A 12372-nucleotide genomic window follows, 5' to 3' on the forward strand; every position below is an offset into this window, starting at 1 on the left:
ATCAACAGTACAGTAAAGGTATTTGAAAAGTACATTTTTAACCAACTCTCTAAGTATGTCAACGATTATCACATTCTATCTCCATTTGAATGTGGCTTCAGACCCAATTTTTTCTACAACCACAACACTCTTAAAATGTACAAATGATGTATTTTCCTCATGTGAGGACAGTGTGCCCACAGGTGTAATATTTATTGATCTCACCAAGGCATTTGATTTGGTCGATCATTACCTTCTGCTTGACAAACTGTTTTTCTTGCTTTTCAAGACAATCCATACTTTGGTTTAACTCATATCTCCACCTTAGACGTCAGTGTGTCTCGTATCAGGGTAACCATTCTGAGTTTATGATTATGGAGAAAGGCGTACCTCAGGGCTCATCCCTGGGGCCTCTGCTGTTCTCCATTTTTATTAATGATCTGCCCACAATTTGCTCTGAAAGCCACATCCAATTATATGCCGACGAAACAGTCATCTACTCCTCCAAGTCTCATATTTCACAAATTCAAGGTACACTACAGGCTGACTTTGCTTCAGTTCAAAGATGGTTCTATATTAATAAGCTGTTGCTGAATAAGAAGTCCTTCAGTATGCTCTTTTCCACAAGACCAACTTCTTTACTTTTACCTATTACATTCACAGATGGCACACCACTTGAAAAAGTGGACTAATTCAAATATTTAGGTGTCTGGCTTGATAATCAACTCTCATTCAAGTCCCATATTACTGTTGTGCAGAAAATAAATTGCAGCCTGAGAGTACAATATCGCTCCATCAACTGTTTCACCCTTCAAGTCAGAAAAATAATTCTCACAGTTAATACTACCCATATTAGACTATGCTGACATTGTTTATCAAAATACCTCTGAAACAAATCTCCACCTTATCTATGTAATTTACAACAGTCTTTGTAGATTTAACTTGAGATGTCCTTAAAGAACTCACCACTGTGTTATGTACGAGTTGCTTAACTGGTTAACACCCACATCTAGACGACACTCTCACTGGCTGCTATTTGTTTTTACATGCATACACTTTAACTATACTCACTATCTAAAACAATACTTACGTCCCTACAGCTCACCATACAACCTATAGAGTCGTATATTTTCTTCAAAAATATATCTTCCTAAAAAAATGTAAAAAAAAGGTAATCTGACGCACAGCGCATGTTGTATCCGTTTTTAGAGACTTTACTGAACATTAAGGCAAAATATAAAAGCATACAACAAGTGGTTCTAATGGTAGTGATAGTAGTGGTAAAGACAATATGTACTCTGCAGCTCTCAGCTTCAACTTCACTTTTTCTGACACAAGTCAAACAGAACAGAACAGAACACTAAGCATTAATGAAAAAGAGCACCAATCACAAACATTCAATTAACAGTACACTGCTGCACATAATCATCAAGGCACACACACCTGCACATAATTGGTCATAACTATGATCAAAGCAAAATCAGGTGATCATGACCTAAGCCCATTATGGCTCTTACACAACCTATCTTCCCAGTTCCCTAAGATCTATTAACTCCTTTCATATTTTTAAAGCGTCTATCTTTACTCATCTTCAAATAACCTGCTCCTGTTTCAAAATGCTTCTGATTGGCTTCTGATTATTTTCTGTCTTTTATTATCTGTCCTGTGAATTGTAGGGAATATACTGCAATTTAATTTCCAAGATGCATGTGCATGTTTGTATTCTGTGTATTCGCATGACCATGTCAATGCATGTTACCGCATGTGCATGTATGTAACGGTCTGTAGTTGCTACTCTTGTTTTTTTTAGCTTTACATGTGTACATTAATGCATGAAGTCTGTTATTTTGTGCGTGTTCAGGTGGGGTGGGAGCGGACAGTTTCAGGAGAGCTTTTGTTTTGTTCTTGTTAATTAATGTATATGCAATTTTTAAAGATAACATGACATGCCCTTTTGAGAGTACTTATTTTCAATGTATACGATCTACAAGCTCACAACGTTTTGTGAGCTTGTAGATCGGCTACTTTCACTAGTTTCGGTTCCGAGGAGACATACAATTTCTCTATTGGTAAGTGGTTTGTGAACCCGATCTTAGTGTTAGAGAAACAGGGGCTTGGTTCAGGACAGAAGGCAAGAGTTTATGATCTTCAACAGACACCATCATGCTGGACGAAGCTATAGCTCAATTGGCAGTGTGGCAGCCTGTGAGTCCCAAGGTCAAGGGTTCGATTCCTGTCTATGCCCATGGGTTGAGGTGTCCATGAGTGAGGTTCTTAACCCTTGATTGATCCCCTGCATGCTTGCCACAATCCCTCAGCACTCTGCTCAGCTGTTGAGAATGCTCATTTGTTAGTTGCATGGGCTGCTTTGTCTCAAGTTCAATCTATTCTGTTTCTATGTCTTATTGTGCTATTATTGCATATTGCTTTTTTCCTTTCATTCCTTGGCCCCGTTTATCGCTGCTTGCAGCTATATTTATCATTGTGGGCTCGCTGCAGCAGCAGCGAGCACACTATAGTTATTGTCACTATTTGTGGGCTCGCTGCAGCAGCAGCTAGCACACTATACTGCCCTGCCAAGGCAGAGTGCAGTAACTACGAAAACAAAAATCACTGAAAAATGGGTTTAAAAGTGATTCAACTGGTCAGCCAAATGAGATATTGGTATATAAGTGATATTACACTAATTGTACATCTGTTCTTGAGGTAATTGTTTATCCCCCAACATCAAAAAGGCTAATTTGACCTTTGGGATACCCAAATAAGTCGGTGTGTCCAAAAACATAGTTACTGCTCTTTGGCTTGGCAGGGCAGTATAGTTATTGTCGTTTATTGTGGGCTCGCTGCAGCAGCAGTGAGCACACTATCTCTCCCAATCTCTCCTATGTGCTGTTGATGTTATGTGCCATCCCAATAGTATGGCACATAACTACTCCTACATACTTTCACTTAGAAACTCCATTCAAACTGTAAAAAATCCAGCTTACTGTGGACATCTATGCTTGTACTTTTCTTTTGGAAATCATTTGTAGAAATATTTAACTTTAAACACCCCAAAAGGTCAATGGGAAAGTCAATGTTATTTCAACTGAAAACCCCTAGAGAGAGAAGGACACTGTGGCCACATTTTTTACACTACAGATATTTATTTTACATCACCAAGTAAGCACAGGTCTGCTCTCCGATTTAATCCAAAGATTTAAGCTGTGTGATGTATACATTTTTAGTTAAGACCATTAATATAAACCCATGCACCTACACACTCTAGCAATCATTGCAGCTGGTGTGACCTAATCTGTCAGTCATTGGCTGTCAGGCAGTGGTGCTGCAAAGTAATTAAGTATATTTACTCAAGTATACTATGCAAGTGCTTACCATGCACAGTTTAATTTTGAGGTCCTTTTACTTTCCTTTCCATTTTTGTTACTTCTACTCCTACTTCTACTACAATGACCGCATTTGACAGTTTTAGTTACTTGTTACTTTGCAGATTTTATTATCAATACAAAACCTACAGCAACCACATACAGCCGATCTACAATGTGACGCGTTATGAGCTTGTAGATCTGCTATTTTCTGAACATTGAGTACTTTTACTTTGGCACCCAAAGTATATTTTGATGCTAAAACGTTTGTACACTGCAAGCTCCAACCCCCCCCCCCCCCACACACACACACACACACACACACACACCATACTCCACTGCCACTCCACCCCCCCCCCCCCTGTCATACTTCGACTATTCAAAAAAAGACGATCTACACTGTGATGCGTTGTGAGCTTGTAGATCTGCTATTTTGGGAAAACCTCGACAGTTTTTGGAAAGTGTGAGCACAGGGGGTGGCAGCGGCCGGATGGCAACTGCGAGGTTCCCAGTTCAATCCCGGACTCCCCCAGAGTGTCCAAGTGTCCTTGAGCAAGACGCTGAATCCCTAGTTGCTCCTGATGAGCAGGTGCCTTGCATGGTTTCCTCTGCTATTGGTGTATGAATGTGTGTGTAAATGGGTGAAATTTTAATGGCAATAATTTTGTAAATTTCAAAGTCCGATTTAACACTAATGGTGTGTATTGGTCAACATGACCTCACACGACTCCCCATAACCCCCCCCACACACACACACACACACACACACACACAAACTGTAAACCATCGGAAATAGCTCATCTACAAGCTCACTGGAGCCAGGGGGAAGCACCCCGCACCCATCACTCCTGCCCCCTACCCTCCATCCCCTTACTACCATTAGGAGAATGATAACAGGTGCTCCCGATATGATCAACCGGAGGCAAGCCTGCACATACACACGACACAAAGACAGAGATACCAAGTCAAACAGAATTTGTACTTTTTATAACTACAGTTTTTTGGCTTTAAAAGCGAGCCCACATTGTTTCTTCAGGAACAATATTTCTAGTTTACACTACATTATCTGGGCCAGGCAGCCCGTCGGGCCCAGCTTGGAGGAGAGGGCTTAGAAATGGTTTTCTTGTTACATTTATAAAGTGTATTTTATGTTTTATAGTCCAGTAGCTTAACCCAATTTTTATAAAAATTATCAAAAAGAAGCGGATAAAAGCGCAATTTTTTATATGAGGCTTCTTTAGGACCTACTGATGGATTCTAGCCTTGGGTACCAAACTTTAATTTGAAAATTATGCATACAATTATCCATATCAATATCCATTAAAAAAAACAAGCCGATTCACTTTTTGGCGTATAACTCTTGAACCTTAGGTCATAGCATTAAAAAAAGAAATCCCTGGACTCCTTGGATCATGACGCAACTTCCCATATAGTTCCCGCTCATTTCCGATTTCCCGATTTGATTCTGAGCCTAGCTCTGTTTACATTACATCCAGTAATATATAATTATTGTTCATAAGTTAGTGACACATACAATCCTCTTGATTCACTGGCCCACTTTCCCAACCAATGAAAACATTCTAAGAGAAACACTGCACTGATCAATATGGACCAGTTCTACTCACCTGAGAGACTCTAGTCCAAAATATGGACTCCTGACTGCAGCAGAGAGTAGCTTTAGTCCATTGCCTCCGGGTTTGTTGAAGTTCAGGTCTAGCTGTTTCAGATGGGATGGGTTGAAGATCAGAGCTGAAGCCAGAGAAGAACAGCCTTCCTCTGTGACCTCACAACCTGACAAGCTGCAGAGAAATACATATTTAACAAACTGCTGTTGATGTTCAAGTAGAGATCCACACAGAAAGAAAACACATTATTTACCTCAGAATCTGCAGTATACAATGTGGACTCCCCAGTCCAGCAGAAATACGGTTCAGTCCTGAATCCTGCAGGCAGTTGAAACTGAGGTCCAGTTGCTTCAGATGGACAAGATTAGAGCTGAGAGCTGAAGCCAGAACTTCACATCCTGTTTGTGTGATGTTACAGCCAGCAAGTCTGTAATTACAGATTAAATATCTGGATTGACTGTCTGGGTTTTTAAGTAGGAACCCAAATGCTGGAAAGAGTAGGCTGCCATGAATAACAGAATCTAAATAATCTTATGAACTACCAGTAGGATTTTCAGAACCATTATTTACACTACAGATGAAGTAATTAATGGATGGTCTTACTTACTAACAGATTCTTTGTGAGGTTATTGTTGTACTTTTTATAATTACAAGTCAGTGTCAGAAAAGCATTTACTTGACCACTGACCTGCAATTACAAAAAGTTAAAAAAAAAAACATGTTGCAAGTCAGCTTTGCTGTAAATAGTCACTGTACCTTATTATTATACTAGTCTAGTCAATGTGGGTTAACATGATATCAGCCTTATTCACTCTCTTCAAATAAAATCTCAACACAGTATTATTGTGGATATATAATTATAATCAAATAATAAATAATCAAACAGAATTCAAATAAATAATTGTAGATTGTGTGACCTTAGACTTTCCAGTCTACAGAGTGGCCTCTTCAATACAGCACAGAGAAGTTCCAGTACTGATGATTCCTGCAGGTTGTTGTAACTCAGGTCCAGCTCTTTTATGTGGGAAGGATTAGAGCTGAGAGCTGAAGCCAGAACTTCAAATCCTGTCTGAGTGATGTTACAGCCAACAAGTCTGTAATTATAGATTAATAATAACTTTAATAACTTTATTTATATAGCACTTTTCAAAAACAGGTTTACAAATTGCTTAACAATACAAATACAATACATACTTTTTACATAACAACAAGCTATTTGAAGCTTTTCAGTCAGGATTCAGAGCACACCATAGCACTGAGACGGCATTGGTGAAGGTCACAAATGACCTCCTGATTGCATCCGATAATAACCTTCTCTCTGTACTGGTTCTGTTGGACCTCAGTGCTGCATTTGACACTATTGATCACCATATTTTGTTGCAGAGACTTGAGCATCTGGTTGGCATTAAGGGTGCTGCATTGAACTGGTTTGAGTCCTATCTGTCTGACAGATTTCAATTTGTAAACGTTAACGATACACCTTCACTACGCGAAAAGGTTAAATACGGAGTCCCACAAGGCTCTGTACTTGGACCAATACTATTTACTCTATATATGCTTCCTTTAGGTGAGATAATTAGGAAACACTCTATAAATTTCCATTGCTATGCAGATGATACACAATTATATCTATCAATGAAGCCAGATGAAACAGATCAACTGGCTAAACTTCAAGCATGTCTTATAGACATCAAGAGTTGGATGACCCGTAATTACCTACTCCTCAACTCGGACAAAACTGAAGTTATTGTACTTGGCCCTAAGCACCTCAGAGATAAATTAGCCGATGAGAATTTTACCCTAGATGGTATTACCTTGACCTCCAGGGCCACTGTAAAAAATCTGGGAGTCACGTTTGACCAAGACATGTCCTTTCAGTCCCACATAAAACAAATTTCAAGAAATGCCTTTTTTCACCTGCGTAATATTGCAAAAGTTAGGCACATTCTGTCCCAAAATGATGCAGAAAAACTTGTCCACGCATTTGTTACTTCTAGGCTGGACTATTGCAACGCTTTACTATCAGGCTGCCCAAGTAAGTCCCTAAATAGCCTGCAGCTTGTCCAGAATGCCGCTGCGCGCATACTGACAGGAACCAGAAGAAGAGATCATATCACTCCTTCATTGGCCTCTTTGCACTGGCTCCCGGTTAAATACAGAATCGAGTTTAAAGTTCTCCTCCTCACATACAAGGCTCTCAATGGACAGGCACCAGTATATCTCAAAGAACTCATCGAGCCCTATAAACCAACCAAAACACCACTGCGCCCACAGTATGAAAAAATGCTTACGGCTCCAGGAAACCCCAAAAAAAGTTAGAACAGGAGGCAGAGCATTTAAGTTTCAGGCACCTCAGCTGTGGAACCTTCTCCCAGTCTCAGTCCGCAAAGCAGACACACTCTGTATATTTAAGACTAGACTAAAAACCTTTCTCTATGATAAAGCCTATAGCTAAAGTGTATAGACTCAGTCACCCTATAGTTATCCTCTCTCCCCTCCCCTGCCCACCCCCCCCCCCCCCCCCCCTTCTCCTCTCGTCCTCTCTCTTCTCGTTCTCCCTTTGGTTGTGTGGGTTTGTGTCCCAATGGTACAATCGTAATTAATCCACGCTCTAGTAAGGCCTGCCACTAATTCTACAACCGGGGACCCGCTCCCCGGAGTTTCTTTTATTTCCCACGTCGCAGGTCCATGGACTGTCACTACGGACCCCCAGCTGCGGCTCAAGACTGTGACTGCGGACCGGGCCTCTCCCTGGAGCACGACCGTGGATTTCTACTACACTGCACTATACCACTATACCATATATACTGTATATTATCTTAACATTCTTATATTATACCATTATATACTACATACACATTATTGCTGTACTATATTATACTATCATATATATCTTACACTATTATATGTGCTACTATTGTTACTGTTACTACCTGCACTCTCTCTCTCCCTCTCTCCCCCTCTCTCCCTCTCTCTCCCCCTCTCCCCCTCTCCCTCTCTCCCTCTCTCTCTCTCTCTCTCTCTCTCTCTCTCTCTCTCTCTCTCTCTCTCTCTCTCTCTCTCTCTCTCCTCTTTCCCCCGACACGGTCGAGGCAGAAGGCCGCCGTCCTAGAACCTAGGGTCTGCCTGACGTTTCTTCCAATTAAGAGGGAGTTTTTCGTTGCCACTGTCGCAAAAATTGCTTGTTCAGGGTGGGATTGTCGGGTCTCTTCTCTACATGTAAAGTGTCTTGAGACAACTTGTTGTGATTTGACACTTTAATAAAATTGAATTGAATTGACTGGAAATATAAAGGCAATACAATAATGGAAAATTTAAAAACAAGGAAAGGAAACCATACAAAAATAATAAGACCAAGAATAAGAGTGAAACCAGAGAGCTAGGTGACTATTCAATCTAGCTGAAGGCCATTCTAAAGTAATGAGTTTTTAAAAGATTTTTAAAAGTGGTCACCGAAGTGGCCTGTCTAATTTGCAGGGGGAGTTGGTTCCACAGAAATGGAGCCCTGGCAGCGAATGACCTGTCACCTTCTGTCACAAGGTTTGTCTGGGGGAGGGGCAAGTAAACGTTTGTGTGCTGATCTAAGATTACAGGTGGGTTGGTGGGGAGACAGGAGGTCAAAAATATAAATAGGAGCCAGTCCATTCAGTGCTTTAACTCTTTGACTGCCAGAGTTTTTCAGTAAAGTGTCAGCCCAGTGCCAGAGATTCTGAGTATTTTGCCCCATCTTTGATGACTCACAGCATATGTTGTGTTTTGACTAAAATGACACAAAATATCTCAAAAGAGAGCTGTGGCTGTCTACTTTACGCAGGACAAAAAAGTGAGTTGCTAGCATATGCCGTTCTGTAGTTATCGGCAGTTGAATATAGCTTGGTTTCAGCGAAATCAGCCCTTTTCAAATGTAAACCTGAGAAAACAGGCTTTTAGTGAAAGATGCTCTCTGGAAGAGATTTTTTTTTTTTTTTTTTTTCCTCCTCCGTGGTATCAGATATGTGAACCATAGTTGTTATCAAACTAATTACAAAAAAAAAAAAAAAAAAAAACACCTCAGAAAGTCATTTTTTACAGAGTTTTACATTCAAAGATCAGTTGTGAAGTGTCAGCCCAGTGCCAGAGATTGAGCATTTTGCCCTATCTTTGAAGACTCACAGAATGTTGTGTGTTACTAAAATGACACAAAATATCTCAAAAGAGAGGTCTGGCTGTCTACTTTACACAGGAGAAAAAGTTAGTTGCTAGCATGTGCTGTTCTTTACTTTTCTGCAGTTGAATATAGCTTGGTTTCAGAGTTTTATATTCAAGAGCAGCTGTGCAGTTTACATCCAAGTGCATCTTTCAGTGCACTAAATCTATTGCATATCTGTTTGTGTCACAAATACTATATATATATACACACACACACCCCCAACATCAATGGCATGAAACAGAATATAAACAATATATACAGTCCACAAAATAGTGTCCACAAAACCCAGAGGTAAAAAACTATGCATCACCATTTAGTTAGAAAAGGGATAATTAGCTTGCTTCCAGTATACATATAAAAAAACAATACTATTCGATGTTCAAGGTTGTACTTTATTACATCTTGTGTACAGGACAGGTTATTGTTACATTACATCTTGTGTTCAGGTACATAAGCGTAAAACTTTTTTACTTTTTTTCTGTACTTCCATCTACTGTTGTTCTCATGTCTTACTAAATAAAGTACATCAATCAATCAAACTTCACTGTTTTCAATGTTCAATACTTCTACTCCACTACATCTCAGAGACAAACATTGCACTTTTACTCCACAAATGATTTGAAAACCCTATACACTTGGCTATTTGAAAATATCTGATCTACAAGCTCACAACGCGTCGCCTTGAACTTGTAGTTCAGTTCACTTCGTAGTGTGTCTCTGAGTGGTACTTCTCATAACACTCATCCGGGTGCATGGGCACTTTGCATTTTGTACACCACCACCTTGTCTCCCTCCGCTCTCCGGTGGCTTTCGTGCAAATCCTGCATCGCCTGCGTGGCCCCTTGCATCCGGCGGTAGGAGGCAACTTTGCCAGTACGTGGCCTGCCAAGTCGGGCTCCAGCCTAGCCTGAGGGTCGTGGTAGGGTGCCCTTTCTGCCCTAGGCGCCTTTGCAGGTGGAGGGGCATTCCTCCCTTCTAGCTCACCCCCAGCAGCTCTCGGGGGGGGGGGGGGCTGGGCTGGTCCAGGACTTTACCACACACTTCATGAACTCTAGAAGACGTTTGCATTCGCCCTGTGGATTCTTGTTCCTGTATATGATAAATGCATTGAACATACAAATTTCGAACAAATAGATTACAAATTTGTTTGTCCACTTGTTGGACTTTCTGACAAACGGGTAGTATGTAATGTTCTGGTCCAATCTATCCACCCCGTTCATGGACTTGTTGTATGCGACAACACAAGAGGGCTTCGCTTTGACCACTGTCCGACTCGGCTCACCCTTCTTGCCTTTCTGCCATACTGTGACGTTCTCGGTCTCAATCTGATGGAAAGTGGAGACCATTCTGACGATGTTCTTGTCCCGCCACCCCAAGACCATCACCTTGTCGTTGTGCCTTGAGATGGAATCTCCAACTTTCAGGTCAGCAGTAGTGAGCTCTCGAATGAGTGATGGTTCGCCTCGGTTCCGCCGCAGTGTACCGCAGACATGGGTCTGGAGGGTTAGCAGTATGTCACACATGCCTACAGAGTTATAGAAATTGTCCATATATAATCTGTGGCCAGAACCGGCTAAACCATCCAGAAGACCGGTCACTGTGTCAACCAGGGGAATCTGTTCTTCTCCACGACCGCAGTATGGCCTCATGTTGAAACAATATCCTGTCTCAGAGTCGCACAGGATGTAGGATTTTATGCCGTATTTGACAGGTTTCATGGGATTGTACACCTTGAAATTTAGCCTCCCACGAAACAGCAGTGTACCTTCATCTATACAAATGTTTTTGTTTGGTTGGTACATATCACGAAATTTGGCAACAATATAATCTAAAACTGGGCGGATTTTGGCCATCCTGTCCTTACCAGCCACAGGAGTAGCATTGTCACTGAAATGAAGGAAACGGGAAATAATTTGAAACCTGTTGCGACTCATGTGGTTGCTGAAGAAGGGGGTTGAATAGACGTCTTCAGTCGACCAGTACATCGAAAGCTCTGGCTTTCGAATGATGCCAGTCAGAAAATGGAGGCCAAGGAAGGTTTTTAGTTCTGGGATGTCAACAGGGTGCCACTCCCGAGCCCGAGAATACGGCTGCATTTCTTCGATAGCTGCTATGCACTGGTCAGCATACAAATTTGTCTGAGTGACAATTTGTTGGAGGAGCTCCTCAGTCAAGAAAAGCTCCAGGAAGTCCACTGCGTCCTCAGACTGGAGAGCAGCAGCAGCACCGCGTGGTCCAGGGTCTGCAGTAAAAGGGATGTATCTTGGATACCAGTCTCCAGTTTCCTTCCACACATCTGCAGCTGGAGCCAGACTGGGTCCCCCACGTCCTTCACCACGTCCTGCACCACGTCCTGCACCTCTGCTACGCCCCGGCCTGCCACAAGCTCTACCTCTGCTCTGTTGCCGCCCTGTAAATTATAGAATACATAATTACTATAAAATACATATTTTTTCATTTGTGTGGTACTGTAAGTGATGGATAATTAGTTTGATAACAACTATGGTTCACATATCTGATACCATTGAGGAGAAAAATAAACGGCTCCAGAGATTTCTGCTCCAGAGAGCATCCTTTTAGCTTGCTTCCACAATAAATATATATAAAAAGATAGTATTGTCGGTCAGTCACAGTTTGAACTATTCAGCACAAGAACTTTTTTCTTACCTCTCTTGGATTTGCCAACAGGTGGCAAGGTAGACTCCTCCTTCTCCAACTCCTCCTCCCCCTCCTCTTCTAAAATCACAGTAGTAAAATAGAAAATAGTTTAGTAAATATGATCAAAATCATCTTAGTGTTATTTACACTCCCAGCATGTCTCAGGCTGGTCCATGCATTTATGATGTAAGGTAAAATGATTCTTACCATCACTACTACTGCTGCCCCCATCAGCACCGCCACCTGTAGCCCCAGCCCCACTGGTACCAGGCAACTCCTCGTCATCTGAAAACAGTGAGATTTTGGAAGTTTGGTAAATGTGATTTACACAAAATCAAATCAACGCTCCTCTTATCCAGAGCTACTTACAATAAGAACACATCAAAAGATACAGTAGCCTACAATGTAGGCTACTGTCTTAGATCAAAGACTTGAACTGAAAACAAAGGTCATGTCATGTAAACAACAATGTTTAGATCTTCATGGGGTTCTGAGCCCCCCTCCCTGCATCTGCTTGAACTATTGTAGATCATAGACCTGACCTGACAACAAAGGT

At 41.4% G+C, this 12372-nt stretch overlaps 2 protein-coding genes across 4 annotated transcripts in view; both read right to left on the reverse strand.

Annotated features, from left to right (window-relative positions):
* The window catches only part of LOC311064129 (uncharacterized protein), a 90112-nt gene that overhangs the window by 37080 nt on the left and 40660 nt on the right, over positions 1 to 12372 (reverse strand). For all 3 annotated transcript variants that reach the window (XM_084083896.1, XM_084083894.1, XM_084083895.1), the window contains exons 7-9: positions 5887 to 6063; positions 5223 to 5396; positions 4970 to 5143 (exon numbers count right to left, since the gene is read on the reverse strand). In XM_084083896.1, coding sequence (XP_083940022.1) covers positions 4970 to 5143; positions 5223 to 5396; positions 5887 to 6063 — 525 coding nt within the window. The remainder of the gene's footprint in view (positions 1 to 4969; positions 5144 to 5222; positions 5397 to 5886; positions 6064 to 12372) is intronic.
* Positions 10139 to 12372, reverse strand: part of LOC311065130 (piggyBac transposable element-derived protein 4-like) — a gene marked incomplete at both ends in the record, with an annotated part of 3721 nt that continues 1487 nt past the window's right edge. The window contains 3 exons of the mRNA XM_084085347.1: positions 10139 to 11568; positions 11826 to 11894; positions 12024 to 12101. Coding sequence (XP_083941473.1) covers positions 10139 to 11568; positions 11826 to 11894; positions 12024 to 12101 — 1577 coding nt within the window. The remainder of the gene's footprint in view (positions 11569 to 11825; positions 11895 to 12023; positions 12102 to 12372) is intronic.

This window comes from Gymnoscopelus microlampas, assembly GCF_963454915.1.
Source record: "Gymnoscopelus microlampas genome assembly, chromosome: 17".
Taxonomy (NCBI): domain Eukaryota; kingdom Metazoa; phylum Chordata; class Actinopteri; order Myctophiformes; family Myctophidae; genus Gymnoscopelus; species Gymnoscopelus microlampas.